The sequence below is a fragment of the Molothrus ater genome, chromosome 6 (assembly GCF_012460135.2).
Source record: "Molothrus ater isolate BHLD 08-10-18 breed brown headed cowbird chromosome 6, BPBGC_Mater_1.1, whole genome shotgun sequence".
Classification (NCBI taxonomy): Eukaryota; Metazoa; Chordata; class Aves; order Passeriformes; family Icteridae; genus Molothrus; species Molothrus ater.
Window position 1 is genome coordinate 21,959,542 of NC_050483.2, and position 22,337 is coordinate 21,981,878.

A 22,337-nucleotide genomic window follows, 5' to 3' on the forward strand; every position below is an offset into this window, starting at 1 on the left:
CTCTGTCCAGTTAAGGTAGGTGACTCTCCTGCTCTCCTCTGCACCGACTCTCACCTTGAATACTTTATGTGCAGTTTTGAGTGCCACAATATAAGATACAAAGCTATTGAAGAGTGTACAGAGGACAACTGTGAAGATGGTGAAGGGGCTGGAGGAGAAGCCTTGTGAAGAGCAGTTTGAGGTGACTTGGTTTCTTCAGCCTGGAGGAGACTGACAGGAGACCTCATCACGGTCTTCCTCACAAGGGGAGGTGGAGTGGCAGACACTGATCCCTGTGGAACCAAGGGAACAGCATGAAGCTGAGTCCGGGGAGATTTGGGTTGGATACTAGGAAAAGGTTCTTCACCCCAAGGATGTTTGGGCACTGGAACAAGCTGCCCAGGAAAGTAGTCATGGCACCAAGCCTGACAGAGTTCAGGAAGTGTTTGGCCAACACTCAAAAAGCACATGGTGTGATTTTTGGAGCTGCCCTGTGCAAGGCCAGTAGCTGAACTTAAGATGATCTTTGTGGATCCCTTCCAATTCAGGATATTCTATGATTTTACGGTGCTGATGCTTTAAATAAGCAGAATACAAATTTTAGTAGTACTGTTAAGCTATTAATAAACATTTCTTTCCAGTGAACAATTTTCTAACTACTGAAGGTCTTTAGAAAGGTATTGCAGAGGGAATAGCATGCACATCCAGCTGGCACAGAGGGAGGCACCGAGGTAAGGAGGTTCTCTGAGCCCTTGGTCCCCTTTCACATGGTGTCAGGCGGCAGGTTGGGTTCCCACTCTCATGCCCTAAGGTCTTCTATTTTCCAAGCTGCAGCAGGGCATCACTAACCTATTTTTTTACCTAAATTTTATTTACACTTTAACCTAAATTACCTCGACTTTGATTTGGATGTCTGTTCACCTCAGTGGTGGAGGTAATGTCCATTTAATAGCTGTCCATGTCCTTGGGACTACCCTGGGCACCTGTCAGAAAACAGGAGGGGGTTTCTGGTGCCTTCAGCCCCGTGCCTTGCTGGTTCCAAGAGGGTTTTTCTTCCCGGCGCCGTGCAAGACCTGGGCTGCACTTTCATCCCCTGTTGGAACGGGACAAGCAGGGCGGGAGGCGGCTCGGGCGCGGGGCGCCTTTAATGGAAGCTCAGCCCCTGCGTGCGCGGCGGGCGGGCGGAGCCGCGGCCCCACGGCCGGGCCCAGGCGCGGGCGGGGCTCGGGGCCCTGGGCAGGGCCGGGCATGGCGGAGCGGCGGCAGCGGGCCCGGGTGCAGGGCGGCTGGGCCGGCGTCCCGGCGGGGCGGCCCGCAGGTAAGGAGCGCTCACAGCCGCCCTTCCTTTCCTTCCCGACGGCCCGGACTCCTCCGCCGCCGGCCTGGGCGCGACGGGGCGAGCAGCAGGCAGGGGCGCCGGTCTCCGGCTGCACTTTCCGACCGCCCTGCGCGGCCCCGTTCCCCCCGTTCCCGTCGGTAACTGAGCTGCAGGTGTTCGAACCCAGTTTTTCAGTGGAAATTTGCGCCTGTGCCCCCGGTGCGGCGATTTTGGCTGCGGAGCGCAGGGTGCCGGGTGTGTGCTGAGGCGCACGGTGAGGTGAGCGCGTCGGGCGCACCTCCGGCAGCTCCAATGGGACGAGTGGAGTTTGGTGCAGGGGACTTCTCTAAGAACAGTCAGCCGCTTCTTATCCATAAAACGCGTTATGTGCCTTCGTTTGGCTTGTCACGGGAAAACATTCTAAAACAAAGAGAAGTAGCGAAAAGGGATGGAGTTTTAGTGGTTTTAGCAAACACTGAAACCAAAGAGTGCAGAGGCAGAGGAGCACTTTGAAGGTTTCCAGTCTTGCAGGAGGGACTGGTTTGTTTTTGTGAACATGCTCAAAACATGTTCCACTCATTGATTCTAGTTTCCATAAAGCTCCCATATCTCTGCAGACTGAGCATTCTAGGCAAGCTGATTTTTTTTAAATCATGAAAGAGAATAGCCAACTGTTTTGACTTGTGCATGTGGCCTCAATTTTCTGTCACAGGTACATTTCATTGTTTCTATTCCTAAAGGGATTTAAAAAAAAAATATCCCCATTGAATTGCGCAGAGTGAAGACTGTGTTTCAGGCCCATTTTAAAGCTTGTTTGCATGTGTAAATAAAACACCTGAAGTAGTGTGCCAAAGTTGCTCTTCTGCTTTCTCCCTGGTTTAAAAATTCTGTTTTAATAAAAATATTTTTGTCTTTTTTTTTTCCCTAAGAAAAGGAATACAGAGGGAAGCAGCTTAGCTGCATGGAGCAATTTCTGCTGGTGTGTGATAGGTGTTTGTTTTAGAATTGAAAAGTTATAGATGTCATCCTTTCAGATAAAAGTACGTTTTCAGTTTTGTTTGTGGAAACAAAATTAATAACGAATAAATACATATAAAAAAATCAGTTCCTGTGCAATTTTGACTCTTAGGTTTGGCAATTTCCTGAAGTCTCTGCGACTCATAGGAGAATACTCCAAGGAATGATTCTATAAGTTTTTCCTAACTCTGTTTTTTAGTATGGTGATATTCAATTAATGTGATCTTTTCTTCCTTCTTTCTTTCTTTTAGCACCAAAGGCACCCGTGGCCAGCAGCCTTGCCCTTCCAGGTGCAAGGCCAGCATGGAGACAGAAAGATCAGCCTCACACTCAAAAGCAATTTGTCTTTGAAAAGCCATCAGAGGTAAAACTTACAGGGTAACTAGCAGAATCTTATCTGTTATAAAACTTCATATGATAGGTAACAATTATTTGAGAATATAGTTAATTGTTTAAAATCTGAGCTGAGCTTTGAGCTTTTGTTAAACAGAGTTGGCAATTGTTTTGTGTATATGGGGAAAAGAAGGTTATGGTCCCTCTGTTCAAAACTACTCTTTTATAGAGAGCCAAAAGAATATGTTTTACTAAATATTCAGTCTGCAATGTCCTAAGCACATTTGAGCTCTTCTTGTTTTCCTCAGGTGGGGTGTCTGTCTTAACTTGTTAAAGGGGAAGAGCATGGTATTTGTTTTGTAGACTTTATGTCCCATCAGCTGATGAAGGATATTGTGCTCTATGCAGTGTATGGAAACTTCCTTGATTGGGGGAAAAATAATAATGAACTCTTCTTTCTAAGCTAGACCTGTTTAAAAGGCTGTCATCTAGGCTTGGAAGCCTTGAAGATGGCCTGGGAAGATTCTCTTTCCCCCGTGGCAGAGACCTGCTATCTGTATAGTACTACATTTTGATGCTCTTGTTGGTTCAATGCAGTAACTCCTTGCAAATCAGAACTGTACTGAGCTCAGAGAAGAGCAGCATAAATCCCTTAGACAAGCAGAATGATAGCCAAGGCTGGATTAAACTACTCTGTCTCTTAACAAAATACAGCAATATCTCAGCTGTGCAGACAGCTTTACAGTGTAAGCTCCTGCTATGTCTGATCTTTCATGTTTTGCTCATTTGACTGAGACCTGCAGTTTGTTCATGTTTCTTAGGGTTGTTCTGAAATTTTCCTTACATGAGGATATTTTTATAAATATAAAAATAAGATTTTTCTTGATTGCAGTTGATAAATATCAAGTATTGTGATGTCTAAATAATTTAGAAATCAGTGTCCTTTAGGGGGCAGTTGATGGCTAAAAACCAGCTGCAGTGGTAGCTGCATTTGAGAGTTTCTGGGGTGAGGAGGGAGTGGCTGAGCTGTTACTGCTTCCCTCTTGCCCTGAGGTGTGTTTTTCTCACTGGCCACACAGTGTGTGGCTACACAGAGTCACTAGAGATGATGTTTGACTGGAGAGTGCCAGGTACTTTGATATTCACTGTGTACTGTCTCGTTGCCTTTCAGGTGGAGCGCAGAGTTCCAGAGGCAGGTGTGATAGAGTGAGTACCCTGCTGATTTCTCTGCACCTTTACTGTTGTCATGGTCGGGAAGAGTAGAAACTGTGGACTTTTAACCCTTTTATCGTGAGCTGAATGTGTTATCAGGAGAGCCCAAGTCTGTTAACTGGTTTTTATGCCTTTTGTATAGCTGGCAAGCCAGTAACCATGAAGAGTTGAACATTCTGGTTCAGCACAATTGCCAGTATGTCTCCTTTGTTAGCAGTGTACATTTTTCTGGGACAGTCCCAGTGTAAACTGTGCTAGAAATTACTTACTCTGGAATATACCAGAAATATAGCTGGTATGGCAGCTTCTTTCAGGACTCAGAGAAGTAGCTGATAGTAAGTTTCATAGTGAAGCTGGGTATTTGTATGTCACTTACCCTTTGTGTTGAAATGGGGATCTTCCCAGGATAACTTTGGCATGAAGCGTGACAAAGTGTGGTGCTGTATGGTGGAGTAGAGATACTGAAAATCCAGCTTGGCTCAGTTTGGCTGACTTGGTAGAATTTTCTTTCTCAGTGTATCTATAAATGTAAACATAGTGAATCTGAGTGCAGTCATGTATGTTTGTCTTCCTTAGGTTCCCTGTGACATCCCTCTTATGTTTTTTCCAAGAGCCCTAAAGCTGTACAGAGCCTTTGGTGAAGGGAGGGACAGAAAGTACACACAAACTCATTGGCTTCTGCAGCACACCTTGCTGCCTTACTCTGACCTTTATGTCCAGGACATTAGTTCTTCCCTTTTCTAACTTTCTTTTCTCTTTTAAAGAAAACTTTGCCTAGTCCAGGTCTACAGCAATTTTAGTCTGTGCTGCTCAGTCTAAGATAATTTCTTGTTTGTCTTTCTGATGGCTCTTTCCTTTCTACATCCTCAGCAAGCCTGGTGTGTATGAGCTCAGCAAGGGACCCACTGGCATTTCTAGGTAAGTGGATGAAATGTTAATGGTTTTTGCAGAGTAATGTGGTGATACTCAGCTTTCTGAAGTCCAGTCTCTGCAGAGGGTTTTGACTTCATCAGCTGTACATGGCACTTCTTGTGCATCATCTGTCTAGAGTACTTCTGGAAATACTTTTGAGTGCACATAGCAGGGCCTGAGATGGTTCTGAGCAGCACTGAAGAGAAGAAAAAGAAATCTCTTGACCTATCATGTGTACTGCATCTGGTGCTCTTTCCAGAATAAGGACAAGGGGCTCTGTCCATTTGTGTCATGATTCACAGTAAGTTGCTGATGAGAATTTGGATCAGTATTCCTGTCTTAGCAATTGTGTGATGTCTGTTGTACAGTTAAGAGCAGCCCAAAACTTGTAGCTGTAAATTGGAATTGTTTTAAATAAATCTAATGAAAGCATTTAACTTCAGGCAATTGTGGTCACCTCAGGATTGTCCCTTGTGCTTATATGCCATGCCTTAATTATTTCAGCTTCAGGGCACTTCAAAACAAAACCTACTTGTTCTGTGATTCCTACTAACTAAAATACATTTTACCTTGCTGACTTAGCTGCAATATCAGTATTAAGCCTCTTCTTTTGAATTTTATAGGTTTTTATTAATAGTGGGAAAAATGCCAAGGACATAGTAATTTTTTGTGCACGTATTTAATTTCTTCTGATTATTGTATTATTTTATTTTTGTGCCTTCATCTTAGTTTATTCTGAAGATGCAAATAAATCTTTAAAGTATTTTGAAAAGTAAAAGCTTTGACCAGCTGGAAGGAGACAAGATACACAGTCAGCTGGGTTATCCTGCATTTTCTGGAGTTTGTTTTCATAATACACTGATGGAATATATATATTTCTGGAAAGTTAATAATCACATTTGTGTATTTTTTTAACTCTTTTACTATATACTCTTACTCTGACGTCTTTGGGGCATGAAGTACTTGTGAGAGTAAACTGCTGTTAGCAGCATTCCTACTCTGCAGCCCACCACAGTGGTTGTAATTCTTGGGTGACCTTTAGTCCAATCAAAATATTAGATGTACATATGGAAATGAAAAAATAGGAGATGTTAAATACTGTCCTTATAGGAGATGTTAAATACTTTTCCTTATGCTTTGAAAAAGAGAGCAAAAATGGCAGTAGGGATAAAGGGCTGTCAGATTCTAAGTGATGTGGAGATGGTGAATAAATTATTTACTTAATTTTGATTGTAATGCCATAATCAGGTCTATCTGATTTATCAGATGTAAAGTTAATAACAAGCAGAAGGATGCCATTTTTCACAGCATATGGCTCATTCTGGAATTCATGGCATGTTGCTGGTTGTCATATGTTTTTATAAGTATTGAAAAGAAATTACATTCATTTGATGAGGGTAAGACTCAACAGGAGCCCTTCTATTCTTTCCTTCACATCTGCTTTTGGCTGTGGTCAGAAACAGGGTACTGGGCTTTGACTTTGGATATGGTGCATTACAGCCATTTCTAACTCCTTTGGGAATCCTGGAAATGAAAGTTTTTTCCCAAAGCAGGTATAGAAGTGTATATTCCTTCCATTTTTCTTTTTCATCCTTAGGATTCATTTGATTCCTGGCTTTATTGACTCAGAACAAGCAGACTGGATGTTTGAGCAACTCCTCCAAGACATACCCTGGGGTCAGCGCACTCACGTCAGGCAGGGTAAGGAGTGTGTGACCACCTTTTCAGGTCATTCACAGGTCAATTCCATACCAGAATCTGTGCACTGTTTAGAATTGGTTACCACTTCTTCAAGTTTCCGTGCAGGTTTTCCATGCATATCTGAAGGCTACTGCAGCTTTCTTTTCAACCTCTAATATCATGTTACTATTGCCAGCTAAATGGGATATTTCCAAAATAAAATCTCCTGTCGTAAAAATCTTGGAATTTTACTGTTTCTTCTGTCATTTCCAGTTCTTTTTCTCACTCATTTTTTAAGATTTAGTCTGGCCACTATCACGCAATCTTCCAGCAATACTTAAAAACTGTGTTCTTGGAGGTTTCTTTCATGAGGTATATTTTTGCCTCTTTTACTGAAAATCCCAGCAGAGCATGTTCATTTTCCTTTGGCTTTAGTTATTGGTTGCAATATGCAGTAGGTGAAGAGGCTGCTATTCTGGATTTGTTCACTAAGGGGCACCTGTTCTAGCCAAATTTTGCTTTCAGTCAGGAACTGATGTAAGATAATGTATCAGAGCAGTTACTGGATGGGGCTGGAAACTGTCTTCAACCTGTGTGTTTGTTGGCTGGCAATAAAGGGACAATATAATGGAGAATGCTACCTGTCAAGCATGAGAAATAGTTGCCAAGATAGTCTTTTCAGAAGCCAAAAAAGTATTTTTAACCTTTGTGTTACACCACAGAGCATGAACACATTTGACAAAATATTGTGTCCAGCCTTGCTACATTTTGTTTCTGTAGTGTCCCAAGGATGCTACAGTCCTTTCTACTTCACCCTTTCCAGTGCATCCATCTGCATTTTGCAACTTAGGCCAGCCTACTGGGCACCAGAACCAAGTCAACTTAAAGCAAGATAAATTTTCAGTTTTGTTTGCTATCTGTAACTCATCCAGTCTCTGCTATGTCTGGCATTTAGGGGTAAGAAAATTGATATGTTTCCAAGATTTTGGCAAGGTAATTCCTCCTGCAGATGTACACCTGATTTTGAATAATTTAATTCCTTCACTTGAGTTCATTATGTTAAGGGGCTGCTTTTTTAACTTTAGGTAAATGGACAATATCTTTTTGATCAAGTTTCTTGGCAGAATTGCATTATCTTTCCATTTTGAAATCGTTTGATAAGTCAACTGAAAAAGTCTTCCTGTTTTTTTCAGAAGTATCTTTTGAGGAACCACGGCTTACATCCTGGTATGGGGAACTTCCTTACACATACTCCAGAATAACAATGCAGCCAAATCCAAATGTATGTATATGTTTGTATGTGTTTTATTATTGTCTACAGAGAAATCCTTTGCAGAGATCAAGAGACACAATTTCCCTCTATCCTCTATTCTACCTATCTAGAGAATCTGTTAGCAGCAGATTCTACTGGCATGTGGTCAGTTTTATACAATACACTTTATGAGGGGGTTGACTGAGAGCAGCGTGATTTAGTTGTCAAATATTGTCAAAAGGAGGTTACTACTCTAGAGTTTAAAGTTTTGCTTTGGGTTGCTGTAGCTTTGTACAAAACTCTGAATTGCTCTGTGTGACTTATTCCAAGCATCTTTGTATGGCAGATTTTACTGCCCACAATAATACTGATTTTTTTGCTGTAAAGATACCATAATACTAATTACTGAAATAGTTACTTTCAGAAACACTTAAGTTCAATACTGCTTAAATGAAAGTTTAGGCATATTTTGGTTCCTATGTGGATGCTATGAAATTCACACATCTGTGAGCTGCTGAGCAGCTCATCTGCTTAGCAACTCCAGATTGTAGCATGTAATTTCCCACAGTGTTTTGGAAGAGTTAAAAGCCTTCTAAGTGACTCAGTGATGTTTTGTTCATGTTTTCTCTCCTTCCCCCTCTCTCTCTCTCAGCCTGTTGTCCCATCAGCCTGTCTCTTGGTATTGCTTTGTTTAAAATTTCCACAGCAGTAATTAGGTGTCACTGTTGAAAGCTGGATAGCATGAGAGGAAGGTGTCCCAAGTCCCAGAACTGCTGCCAAAGTGGGATGTTTGGGAAGAGTTGGAAAGGCACTATTTAACATGATGAGTTGTGACGATTTCGTAGTCTCAAAAATACTGTAGTTAAAAATTCTATGGTCTATGGAACTTCTGGTGGAAAAACAAGCATTTCTTTAGCACTCATTTGTGAGTACTGTTTCAGATGGGCTTTTCTGAAAGCGGAATGGCTTTAGGGATTGGAAGTGCCCTCACAAAATCATTCTGTTGTACACTAATGATTTAAATCCAGTTCAGAACTGCCTGTTGTGAAATCCATTGCTGTTCAGAGATTGGATAGAGCCCATATACCCTGAATTCAAGGTTTCATTTCAGTTTGCATCAAGCTCTGAGTTAGCACTCATTGAGCCACTGGCTTGTTTTTCTCATCCAAAAGGTACAAGGCCTAAATGAATCACTCAGGCTGTGGTTCTGTCTTTTATTCTGGAATATTTCTGCTTTTTACTGAGAGGAAGAAACTCAAGCAGGCAGTGAGATGCACTGGAGAAGTTGCATAGCTGGAAGCCAGCCCTTCCCCAGCTGGAAGTTGCCCATAGGCAGATCTATGGGTACACTGCACAGGGACACTTGATATTTCACACAGCTTTGCAGGTGGGAGTACCTGCAGCTTAGAAGAGTAGGGGTGGTGTAAAAGTACAGTCCCTACCTGTACAATAGGATTTCTAGCACAAAAATATCTTGAGTAAAATGTAATTTAGTCCACAGCTCAGCCAAAACTGATTATTCCCTTAAACACTTGATCTGTAGGAGTAATTAGCTTTGTGTCCCTCCTTTTTTTTGTTTGGTAAGAACTGGTGTGATTGCAGCACTTCTAGATATAATCCAGTGTTTGTGCCTCAATGATTTTTGTTATTAGAAAATGTTTTTCTGTAAGCAGTGATAGAGTTGTTTCAACAAAACTACTTCCACTGCTGCAGGTTTGTAGTGGGCTTTCAATTACATTGTAAAATTCACTGTATGGTAACATTTTAGTAATACATACTTCTGTGATGGGAGTTGAAGAAATATAGTCCTGGTTGGTCACTGAAAAGTGCCCTCAATAATTCTTGTTGGACTCCTCTGCACATTCAGGCAGCCCAGTTGCAAAGCAAACTTTTTTGGGGTGGTATTACTGCTTTTCAGTTATGTTCCATAACTGCAAGCTGTGTTTACCTAGAATTAATTAATCACATGATGATTAATTGTTGAAGGCATGACTTAGCTGGAAATACCCCATTAGAGAAAGATGGTATGTTGAGGCTCCTGCAGTGTAACCAATAAGTTAAATACCTGTTAAATTTGAGGAAGCTTGGAAAGAAGGTAGTTCAGCCTTGTTTTTTTTGAGATGAATACTAGAAAATATTCTCAGGTGTCTGTTGCTGTTTCTGTCAGTGGTGCACTGGGAGATTTGGAATCAGTTTCTTATCGTCTCTTGCTCTCTGTTTCTGCTTACATAATGGGCAAAAATTCTGGCCTACATTGCTTTGGCTTTTTTTTTCTTTATATATTTGTGAAGTTCTTAAAAGCACTCTGACAGATGAAAGTCATGATGTAACTTCATAACATTAAATAACTGGACTGAGTTGTAATGGAATGTACAGAGCTTCCCTGGGCTGTGGGCTCAGCAAGGTGTTAGCAAAGGAAGGGATGAAATCCAGGGCCAGTGACACTGGTTTTGAGACCCACTGAAGAGTTACAGTGTTGAAGTTAAAACAAAGGTGATGAGTTGAGCTCAACAAGCTGTGTTAACAGAGTGGGGACAGAAGGCTGTGCTATGCCAACCATTTCCTCTTGTTCTCTGTCAACAGCTGCAGGCAACTGAGAGCAGTGTCATTTAGTCACTGATTGCCTCCATTAGTATGAAGGGCAGTCTGGCTTCAGAGTTTTAAGAGACGATTTAGTATTGAGTGATGGGTAAGGTGCGAATATTTCGCAGAAAGCTCCACCCATTCCTCTTCTCTTCTAAAAATATCATCAGAATTGCTGTAATTTGTTTGATTTAAAGTTTATTGTGAATAAAGTGCGTTGTATTTTGTTTCTTGGTGGTTTTTGCCTTCTGTTCCTGGCATTTACATTTGCCTCTGTGCCGATTGCAGTGGCATCCTCTGCTGAGCGTGCTGAAGGAGCGCATTGAGGAGTTCACTGGCCACACCTTCAACTCTCTGCTCTGCAACCTGTACCGAAGCGAGAAGGACAGTGTGGACTGGCACAGTGACAACGAGCCATCGCTGGGGGAAAATCCTGTCATTGCCTCACTCAGCTTGGGTGCTACTCGGACCTTTGAGATGAGGAAAAAACCTTCCCCTGTGAGTGTTCATACCGCACTGAGAGACTCTTAGAGCTACTAACAGGTTTATTGGTTTCCCCATTTAAGGAAACTTAATTACTAAAGCATGTCTAAGTTAATGAAAGCACAACTTGGAAAGTTCTGTGGAATAAGTGTAGGGCTCAAGAAATCTCTCGCATGGACCGTGACATTCTGAGGATGGGGATGGGAGCACTCTGATATAATGTGCAGCAGTGTAGTGTAGTGCTGCAGTGAATTGAAACCTGGGCAGCCTTCTGCCCAAATAAGGGCCCTTTCTGGTACTTAAAATGAAATCAGTGATGCTGGAAGTGGACTTAAACTGTGCAAATGAATCAGAGTTGCATTTTCTTAAACTCAGGACAATGTTATGTAATGCAGAGTGTACATGGGGTGAAGAGTAGTTCTGACTACTCTTGTAAGTAAAAATCCTCTTGACAGTGTTTGCACTTTGACGTGTGTGTATTCAGATTGAGGGACAGTGAACAAAGGGAAGAAGCTCATTTCTTTTCCATGAAATGCCTTGGAAGCTGTCACATCCTATACTGGCAGGCTAAACAGAGATCCTCTACTTGGATAAAGAGACCTGTGGAATATCCTTTTGGGAGTTAATTGGTGACTCAGTAGTCCCTTTCTAGATAAAGTGTTGTGTTTGAGAGCGCTTAAATTTCCCAGTTTGTATTTATCCAAGTAAAGGATTCACATGTGTTGAGAATACAATTTTAGGGTGTCCTGTTTCAGATGAATTTTCTGCTTGTGCAGTCTTTGACACTTTGGAAAGAAGTTTGCTAGCTGCTTGTGTTGCTATTTATTCTGAGTAGGTAGTATAGAAAGCAGAGGTGATAATTTTAACAGCGTACAGGAAAACTCTCTGCTGACATACTGAAGCCTGCCCATCCAGAGTCACCTTGGTCACCTAATCTGAACAGAAAAGGTCAGAAATTGAACCAGAAAACAAAGAGTTTGTAGTTTTCACCAGATCTCCAACTTGTAAATTCTTTGTTGCCTGAAGTGAATTTAATCTTGGTTCCTGAGCATGAGATCACATAACCAGTCTATTATGTCAGTGAGCATAGCATGAGTAAGTATCCCTGATGCTGTCTTGATAATAAAATGTCAGCTGGAAAGTTTATTCCTCTAGAAAACTGTAAATGGTGCTTGGATTCATTTTAGAGGTCCCCGTGTTCCCCATCAATCAGAACAGAATCAGAATAAAATACACTTAAACTTCATTATAAACTTTGCAAGTTCTCTCTTAAAAATCAATCCTAGTTCTTGAGTAAGATACCTTTTTTATAGATTTTCTGAAAAGACACCCACTATTAGCAAAGGGAAAATTCAGTCTGTGCCATTTGTACTTGACTGCCTTGTTTGAGCTGTACTGCACGATTTCTTCCAGAGATGGATGGTTTTCTATAGATGTATCCCTCAAGCTCTCCTCTTTTTCTTTTTTTTTTAACACCTTTGACCTGATATTTCTGACTAGCTGAGTCTTGCTATGAAGTGTATCCCTTTTGCAAGTGACATACCTTTTTTTGAGGTAGAATCCCCATGTGCAGATCTTTGGAATAGTTGCTTTTAAGTGTGTCCTGTGCCTGAGGGAATTCATACTTAATAATTACATGGCACACATTATGTATTCTTTGCACATTCCCAAAGACTTAAGTTTCCTCAGAGCATCCTATGACAATAGATGCTTTGCCAAATGGGAGTTACAAGAGGCTCTGATGGAAATTACAACCTTTCAGGCTGTACTAAATAAGTAATTTCCATACCCTATTGTACTGTAGTGTTCTCTCTTTCATTAAGAGAAAGTTAAAACTGGTTGTAGATCTTTGAAGTTTGATCATTCCTTTTTTAAAAAGCAAGTTACAGGAAGAGGAATGTAATCTAGGGAAAAGGAATTAATATTAACAGTCATCACAGGCATTCAGGCTCTCCCTGGTTTCAGTATCAGCCAGTATCAGTACATTGAGTTTTCCAGAGTTAGCCTTCATTGAGGAGGGAAATAGAAAGTAAATCCTTTTCCTTCCAAAATTAAACCCGTTTGAGGGCCAACACTGTGCTATTTCAGATTTTAGGGTTTCAAAGACCTTCATTTCCCTCTGTTCTTGTAAGTGCTTTTAAGTATTTTGAGATGAAAGATAAAATGAACATACAAGTGATGAGAACATCACTTATGGTAGAACATCACTGTGGATAAATGGTCCTAGGAAAAAATATGGTTTCCTGTGTGGGACCATGTATTGAGTACAAAACTGAATGTACCACAATACATAGGCAGCGTGAAGGGCAGTTGAAGAGTGCCAGATCAGAGCCTTCAGAGCCTTCAGTTCATGTTGGTATCTCTACAAATATTTTCTAGATTATCACTTGAAATGTGGATGAACCTGATAGTGAATAAAATCCTGTTTCTGTAATTGAAAAGATGACCAGTAGTGTTGATGGGTTGCATTTTCTGTACATGTTTATGTGAATTTTGACAATTGTCTGTTAGTAGTTTGCTAGTGTTTATATATTAAACAATTATATATTATTATTGTTTATATATTAAACAATTACACAATCTGAAATCTTTTTTCACTTGGCAAAAATGAAAAGAAAGTTACTTAGGTTCAAGTGTTTTTTTTTATTATCCTGAAAATTGTTCTAGGGTGAGGTAAAGAAAGGTTCAGTCCTCTGCTTTTCTTTTTGGTGAGCACTGTACTGGGTAAGTCTTCATCATATAATAGAGGGTAAAGGAGTGCAGAGACATGCATAGACTATTTATATCTTCTTAACCAAGCATTCTTTGTGGATAAGTAGAAATAATTCTTACTAGGATTTCAGCCCTGTGCATGTTAAAAAAGCTGCAAATACATTTCAGGTGTAAATTCATCACTGGAATAAGGAGACTTCATGGGAATTAACATGACTCCAGCAACAGTTTTATTTTGCCTGCTGGAATTTTTAAGCATTCTTTTTTCTAAATACAGCCTCTTCTGTTTATTTGGACCAATTACATGATAGCAGCTGGTATTTTTCCTTTGCTTTAAATGGTTTCTAGGGTTTTTTGGATGCCTACTTCATGGTTAAAAGTCTACAGTGATGTGGCTTCTTCTATTTTCTTCTTCCAGTTCCAATAATTTACTTTAACCTTGCTCCTGCTTTCTTGTTCCTCCTGCCCCCATCATTGTAGCTCCTGCCTACACTGAAATCAGGAGAGAAGTGCTTTGCTTTGGAGCTGTGATTCATACACAGTTCACACAGCTCCTGTTGAGTCAGTGAGTCCTCGTGTGCTTGCCTACAGCCTGAGTGTCACCACTGTGGCACTGTGACCTCCTCCCATTGCCCACACAGCCTCAGCCCCCAGGCCCACCTGGACATGACTTCATCCTGCCAGTGGAGAGGAATTGGTTTCACTCTCTGGGATGGGTGTTTCTGGTACAGCCTCACCACCATTTCTACTATTGCTTGTTCACTGCTCAACTCTGAGACAGGGCCAGGTTATCTGATTGTGTCCTCCTGAAAGCTGAGTGGGGAATGTTACTGTGGGGGCAAGGATGATACCTGATGTCCTGCCTTCCACCGGGAGGTGCCCTGTAGTAAACCCCATAGATTTAGGAAAAGCACCATGGAGAATATGAACAATAGGAATGCTGAAACAGCAAAAGAAAATTCCTGTTTTCCTGTCCTCCACCCTTTAACCTATCTCTGTAACCCTATTAGGCAATGTCATGTTAACCCTTTACCATTGGTCAAGCTTGGATCCTTTCCAACCCTATAAAAGAAGCATACTGTACCCCATTAGTTGAGAAAGAAGAAGAGCAGAGACCCTTCACGGACCTCCCCAAATAAAGCCATGTCCGTGGAACAGCCTGCGCCTTCTCCTTCTCCTCTCTCTCCGTCTGCTGCAGCCTCCAGCCCAGGGCACCACTACCTAGCAAGCAGAGCTGAAATCCTGAGAGCTTGCAATCACTATAGAGCTGATAATCACCATGCTTGCTAGATGGCAGCCCCGCGGCGCTGGCGTGAGCAAGCCAGCTTCGGGCACCTGGTCCCTACCCAGGGACTGAGCTCCTGAGCCCTAGTGCTCTGCTTTATGATAAGGCCAAATCAGAGAGGTTATTAGTGCCCTGTGGCAGGGTGGGGTGGGTGCCATAGGGAAAGCTGGGTGGTCATCCAGAATGGCCATGTGAACTGGGGAGGGAGTTAGCCAGCTGTCTGCTTGCCCTTCTTCCATCTATAACCAAGGAAACTGATGGCTGCTGGGAAAGGAGGGAGCTTCACACCTGTTAGACAATAGCAGGATGTTCTGGTGTTCAGAGAGTCAGCCTTGAGATGGGTCTGTCCTTCAGATGAATCCCTGAAGCACAGTCCTTTTTTCCTAGCAGAAGGTAAAGCTCTCCTAGTACTTCTGGCAAGAGCAGAAAAATAACCCTTTGTGTCATAACAGACCTAATTGAAGATGAATGTGGGAATCTGGAGCATGGTATAAGCAGGGATTCAGACCAAGATATGAAGCAGGTTAAACTTTCAGATTGGCATCAAAGAGATTCACAGACAGTGGTGGCTGCAGTGGAGGAGGAGGTGTTGTCCACCAGCAGTGGCAGGCTTGAGAAGCTGTAGGCAAGCAGAGAGGAAGAAGGGAGTGCTCAGCTGCAGGACTGAGGGAGTCTCAAGTTAGGCCTGTGTAGGCAGACCAGTGCATTATGTGAGCAAAGGGCAGTAGAACTGATACTCATCATTACTGAATCTGTAAGGAACTGCAGTGAGGACTTTGTCAGAGTCAGTGAAAATAGACATGTTCAATGCAGAAGTATTGGTAGGTGAGAATACTTTGTTGTGGAGGAGGATGTTTACACAGCTGGTGCTAGAGATGTATACTGGAGAACAGGGATACAATCAAGATGAAATCTGAAAAATTCAAGATTTGAACTTTTTGTAAGGATGATGCTCTTGGTACTTGGTAAATAGGTGAAGCAGAAGACTAGAAGCCAGTATTCTCCATGAAAAATGCTGACTTTTGAAATTGAAAATGATTTTGCATCATTTGCCTGTATAAATGCATTATTATTTATACATTCTTCTACAGGATGTTTCCATTTACTTTTCCTTATAATAGAAGATTCCTCTACACTGTCCAGAAACCATTTCCTACAACTATAGCAATGAACTTTACTGAGACTTAAGAAACAAACTTGGGTGATTTATATAGATTTGTACTAAATCTTTTCTCTTTTTGATTTTCAACAAAACAACCTTGATGGAGTCCAGGAATTCTTACAGATTTTGTATTCACAGCTTCCCATCAACTCACACTGAGCTTTCCTTACTTATTAACTGTAGCTACTGTAATCAAGGATTTTTAAAAAAGTTTAACCAATGTACTTGGATAGTGTAAAGCTTGGATTGTATTGAATGTGTAACTCAAGAGTATGAAAATTCTAATATATAAAAAGCAGAACAGTTGCTTTACTATACCTCTTTTTGTAAACAGGTGGGTTTGTGGTACATATATAGAGTTAGAAAATGAACATAAAGAAGTCACCTGATGCACTTTCCATGTTTGTTACCAGAAAGTCCTTTTCACCTTCAATGCCAAAAATTAATTTTCTTCATAAACCTCTTGACCTCTGAAAGTCAAGTGAGTTTTCTGTATGTCTGACATCATCTTTAGGAATAAAAGTTCTGAAAGGAGCTTTGGTTGACAGTAATGGCACATAAGAAAGTAAGAACTTTTTGTTTAACTTCACTGGCTTTGCAAAGCAAATGGAAATAATAATCTCTTTTTCTAAGTAAAATGGAGTTCAGAGATGTCCCATTTAAACCAGAAACTAATTGTTGTTTTTACATACTGACTTTTCTAAGCCTAAAGGATGTTTTCTCCTAAATCATTTATCTTAGCAGAATTCCTTTTTAATTAAGATGAGCAAAGGATAAAAATAAGCCCACTGTTGTCCATCACAAAGTGAAATGATGTAATCCTCTGAAATAGAAAATATGCATGCAGTGATATTTCTCTGCTTTTCCTCAGCAGTCATGTTTATAATACCTATTTTTGAATTTTTTTTCTCGTTTCCACTGACGATAAGAAAATGTTTCCTGGTACTGACTTGATACCAGCCAAGCTCTTTGCATTTCAGGAAGTGCAGTCCTTTTTCTCTATGCATCTTATTTATAAACACACACACACTCCTTGGTGATTTTCTGAAAATCAAACTGTTTTAGTTTAGGACATTATTTCCCCAGTATTTGTTACTCTACCCCATTATTTTGAGCTTCTCAGCAAGCTGTGAACTTCTATAAGGACAAACCTCCTTCAAGCTGGACTGCTACACACTGAGCAATGTATAACTCTGATTTCAAGTTGGAAAGGATAGTGCAGAGCAATAGAAAGTTGCTGCTCCCACTCAATGTGGCATGTGTGAGACCACTGCTGGGGTGTGTCACTATGTCTAGTTGTTATATTCGACTTTTAAAATACTTGCACATAATCTAAAGGCTTAACAAAAGTTTGCAAATTATTTGCCTTTTAGTTTAGCATTATGTTTTGCTTAGTGGTGATTAATGCAACTTGTTTTACCATATATTATAGGAAAAGAAGATTTTTTTTTTTAAATAAGAAAAACTTATTCCAGCAGCTAGTGCCATAGCAGCATGTAATGTTGTAACAAGAGAAATTCAGAATAGCAGGAAGATGTTACTTTTGATGAAGTAGTTAATTGTTGGACAACCACTATAGGGTGGCTGTTGCAGCATGTCTCCACACTGAACTGTTTAAGATGTTTCCACAAGGTTTGCACCCTCACTCCAGAATTTTGCACTAAATCCAGGAACTAGTTGTTGAACTTTACCTGTGGCATCCGGCCAGTGAGATACAGTGGCTTCTTTTCATCGTTAAAATGCTCGGCTCCTGGGCTTTGTATGAAATACAGATGCAGAGAGGTTTACTGAGACCTCTTGATCTTGGAAGAGCCTCCTCCCTCACAGGTGTTTTAAGCTCTGCTGTAAAGGACTGGTTTTCTAGCAAATGCACATGCCTGCTTCTTCAGTGTCTGATGTTTCTTTTTAGGAAGAGGATGGAGACTATACTTATGTGGAAAGGATTAGGATCCCACTTGATCATGGGACTCTGTTGGTTATGGAGGGAGCCACCCAGGAGGATTGGCAGGTAAGAACTCCTTGGCACTGTTTATGTGCTTTACTTGCAGTGGAGTTGTCCAGATCTGCTGAGGCACTCCCATGAAGGTATGGGACATTCTGCTTCCAGTGGCACAGTTGTTTTCCAAGGCATTGGTAATACTTTCTGCCTGAGAATTTGAAAGCACCCACAGAAACAATGGATTTGCTTTCATGTGCCAAGTAATGCAGTAGGAATCAGTTCAGATGTTCCAGCATTAAAGTTCAGTGACAAAGGTTGCAGCCTGCAGTGAAAAGAACAAAATCAATATAGAAATTTAGAATATCAGAAGTTGTAACTTAATAAGGAAGTCTACAGTAATGTACAAAGACTTCTTGTTTTCAGTGGCCCTGAGCAGTCAGAACCTTTTTGTACCTTAGCTAAGTGTTAAGAAATATGAATAAAAAGCCATCACAGGAAATGAAGGTTTTAGTCATTGTTTAATTGTTTGATGACTTGTATTTTAAAAAATGCACAAGCTCATGCTTTTTTTTTTTTTTTTTTCTTATTCCCCCCCTCTAATGCCACTTACAGCATCGAGTGCCTAAGGAGTATCATTCTAGAGATGAACGAATAAACTTGACATTTAGGATCATTTATCCAGAACCTGATGGAGTTTGGAAGTGAAGAGCCACTTTGGACATTGTTGGATGTACGCCCAGAGCAGATCTAGAGCCTTAGATTGCTAGAGATTTAAAGGAAGCCTTACAGAAACAGAGTTCCTTGAAGTTGTGGGGAAAAGAGTTGATATTATGAAGACCTTTGGCAATCAGAAGCTGCCTGTGTTATGTGGACAGAAATTATATGTTACTAGATGAGACTAAATCACAGGCTTTAAGTTTTTGAGCAGTTACTATTCTTAAAAGAGCACAAAGCAGGTGAAAGATGTGAGAGGTCCCAACTGGAGCAGACAGATTCAGTGAGCACATAGTTTGCACCTTGTCTTGTCTCTCCTTTACTCCCAAGTTGTGATCTCTGTTGGAAGTAATGACAAGATGGGATTCTGTGATGTAAAGCCACCTCTGGGTGTCTGTACAGAAATGAGAAAGCTGCACTTGGGGATGATCTCTGGGTATTACTCATTTCACCAAAGGGTGGTGCAAACACTGCTTTTCATCTGTAGGTTGCAGGGTCTTTTCCAGTTAAGCAATCAGTTTCATAGCTTAAATAACTACTTGAATTATACTGGTGTCTAGTGGAACAGAGGGTCAAGGCTCTCTTCTGCCATGCACTCTGTGGTCAGACTTTATCCTCACTGTTTATCCATGTAGACAGGACAAGGCAAAGGCAAGCAACAGAGACATCTGACGACCCTGCTTCTGGGTCAGTGCATTTTGCATTAAAGAATATCTCTCTTGAGCCTCTGCTGCCACAGATCAGCAGTCAGCACCTCAGAGCAGATTCCAGGCTGACTTGCTGGAATCCTTCAAGCTTGCCTGCTGCAACTCATCTGCTGCTGGGAAGCAGTGGGCTCATGACTGGAGTCTGGATGTTAAGTCAGGAGTGCTGCCTATGTGATTAAGTTCTTACTGCAGCTAAATATCATCACTGTACAGGATCAAATCATAGGTTTGGTCCATCTTCACTGCCTACCTGCAGTAGGATCTAAGCACAGGTAAATACTCTATGCCTTGCAACACGTTAACTTTGTTAAGCAAGCTAATGTCCGTCTTCACTGTAAGAATAAATTGGTGTTGGGAAAATATCTGCATTTTCTTAGCCAGCATTTGTCGTGGTTTCAGTTCTTATTTGGTGAGAGCAGTCAAGTTATTAATACTTAGTTATGCCTATGTTTTAATGTTATTGATGACATAAAAGACATAAATGTTGAGCCATTTCACTCCCTGTGGTCTGAAATTGGGCAGAATAATTTCCTAGAAACAGCTTCTCTACCTAAACCACCATACATTATTCTTCTAAAATGAATGAATGTTACTAGAAAACTTAAATTCATTATCTAATTATGTCTTTACTTTCATCCCAATTTTTACAGAAATGTTTTTGGAGTATTTTAATGTTATTTCCTTGCATTTGAAACTTTCGTCTAAGCTCTGTGATATATTTCATGGGAATCAGAGTTGAAGGTGGCAGACACTTTCATATTTACTTTCTTTGGGTCATTGGAGCTTTGTGCACATCCCTGTGTGTGTCCAGGTTTGGCAGTCCTGACAGAGTGGGGGTCCTTAACCAAGGGACAGTGCTAATTTGTCAAGGTACTCTGAGAAGGCAACACTTTTGCCCGTATCACTTCATACAAGCTCCATTTGTTTTAACTGTGTTAAGAGCAGCCAGGCTGCAAGAAAGAGTAGGAGATGGGGATGAGTTGGAAACTTTTAAACCCCCAAACCTCAGCTTGTGGAAATTGCAACTCATTTGAATTCAGTGAATCTATGGCATATAACTAATGGCAGGACCCTGGAGGCTGATGCTGTTGTGGAAGAGCAGTTTTTTAGCTCCTTTTCTTGGTTTCAATTTGTCATGTTAGCAAATTTTGGTTTAGTTTCTTTACTTCCTTTGATTTGGGAAAAGACCAAGATTTCCTCCCCAGAAGTGAAGTGATTTATAGGAGAAATGTTCTATCCCCCAGTGCTCCTTTTGTTGCTGGAGACTACTGCATTCTGCTTTCTCTCACGTGTCAGCTTCACTGTATCCAAATCTGTTTGACAGTGAGGGGAAGGCATATGGCATCATTCCCCAGCCTGTCCTGTGTGTGCTGGCTGCAAGGGGAACACTTGGCCTAGGGGACAAGTTTCTTTGTCAGCTGGGAGCTTGTGGTCCTTCCTTCCTTCCTTCCCCCACCTCTTGGCCAGAAAAGTCAGCTAGCCAGGTAGCACAAATTGCAACCCCCTGCCTGCCAGGACAGCAGGAAATGGCGTTGGGCAGAGGAGATCCCAGCCCAGGACTCCTCAGGAGACCTTTCTGCAAGGACTTTCTTGTCGGTAGAAATTTGTTCCTGAATGCTACAGGCCCTCCTGCTGAGTTCTCAAAATGGATGTGCACAAAAGTGAGATTTGAGAGTTCTTGAGCTGGTGGTGTTCTCTTGGCACCTAAAGATTTTTCACTAGAGACCAGGGCAACGTGCACGTTTCTTGTGCTGTTGTTCAGCTGTTTCTGCTGTTGCAGTCAAGTGCAAAGGGCAGCATGTTTAGGATGGTAAATATGCAGTTAGGTTCCATTCTTTAACTTAAAGATAGGTGGAGAAACCTTTCCCCTAGTTACATGGATTTGAAAACAGTGCTTCTAAAAATGTCATCCAAAAGAATTACTTTCCAGTTTAAAAGCTTGCTTTCTTCCTTCTCAGGACTATTGTGAGATTCTCAGCCAACAACTTTTTGAAAAATAATTTAAACTCAGAGCACACTAAAGTAAAATATACTATTTATATGTTCACAGAGGATTTTGTTTTTGTGATTTGCACCAGATTCTATCCATCTGAGGGGCTGCAGCAGCTGCTGAGAGCTGCTTTGCTTACAGAACACCTCTCTGTCACTATTTTTATGTGGAAGATATAAACTGTGGGTTTACTTTTTTCCTTTTCTTCGAAATACAGAATGGGTTTGGGTTGGAAGGGTCCTTGAATATTTCAGCAGAGTATGTGTCCCTTCCAAAAAATGCTCAAAAATTGCATTCTTCAAAATTGTTCGTCTTTGGCTTTCAAACAGGTGGAATCTACTAATAACCCCAGGTAAGATTCCCTTTTCCAAAACAGACATCACCTTTTCCAAAATGTAATGGCCCTCAGATTTGATGATAAGGAGCAGATGAATGGAATCTTTCTTGGGAAAGGATGGACAGTAGCCTGCCTTTCTCAGGGAGCATGCAGGATGGAGCTGGTCTGAAAAAAAAACACACCTGGATCCATATGAAACCATTCATTTATTTAGCAGCTCTATAAGCAATGACATTATTAATTAACCACGCTGGTGTCAGGCATCACTCTGTTCCCATGCTACTTCTAATCATTTGTCACAGAATACTTGAATATTCAAGCACAAACTCTTGGTGAGGTTGGAGTGTTGCTGATTCAATACTGCACTTCTGTGCCACAGTGGGTTGATCTGAGCCTACACCATTTGAAATCAATAGAAAAGTTCTGTCGCTTCTCTCCTCTGGGTTTTGGGGCTTTTTTTTTTTTTTTTTTTTTGGTGTTTTGTTGGGTTTTCTTTTGTGTTGGTTTTTTGTTTTGTTTTTTTTTTTGTTTTGTTTTGGTTTGTTTTTTTTTTTTGTGAAAAAGAACTCTTTAGGTTATTCAGTTTTGATTAGCTTTAAAGCCATAGATAATTTGATAATTTTACTTCATCTATGTCAGATGAATTCTACCTGTGTCTTTTCTGATTGCCATGACTTACAGGGTTAGTATAGCTACAAATGGTAATTTATAGCTACAATAGT

At 41.0% G+C, this 22,337-nt stretch overlaps 1 protein-coding gene across 1 annotated transcript; it reads left to right on the forward strand.

The window, feature by feature from the left end:
* Positions 1-1,213: 1,213 nt before the first annotated feature.
* Positions 1,214-19,894, forward strand: ALKBH3 (alkB homolog 3, alpha-ketoglutarate dependent dioxygenase). Its single transcript, XM_036384885.2, has 9 exons — positions 1,214-1,297; positions 2,566-2,678; positions 3,819-3,853; positions 4,730-4,777; positions 6,369-6,472; positions 7,645-7,733; positions 10,575-10,784; positions 17,838-17,936; positions 18,480-19,894. The coding sequence occupies exons 1-9, from the start codon at positions 1,228-1,230 to the stop codon at positions 18,570-18,572; spliced, it is 861 nt and encodes a 286-aa protein (XP_036240778.1). The 5' UTR covers positions 1,214-1,227; the 3' UTR covers positions 18,573-19,894.
* The last annotated feature ends 2,443 nt before the right edge of the window (positions 19,895-22,337 follow it).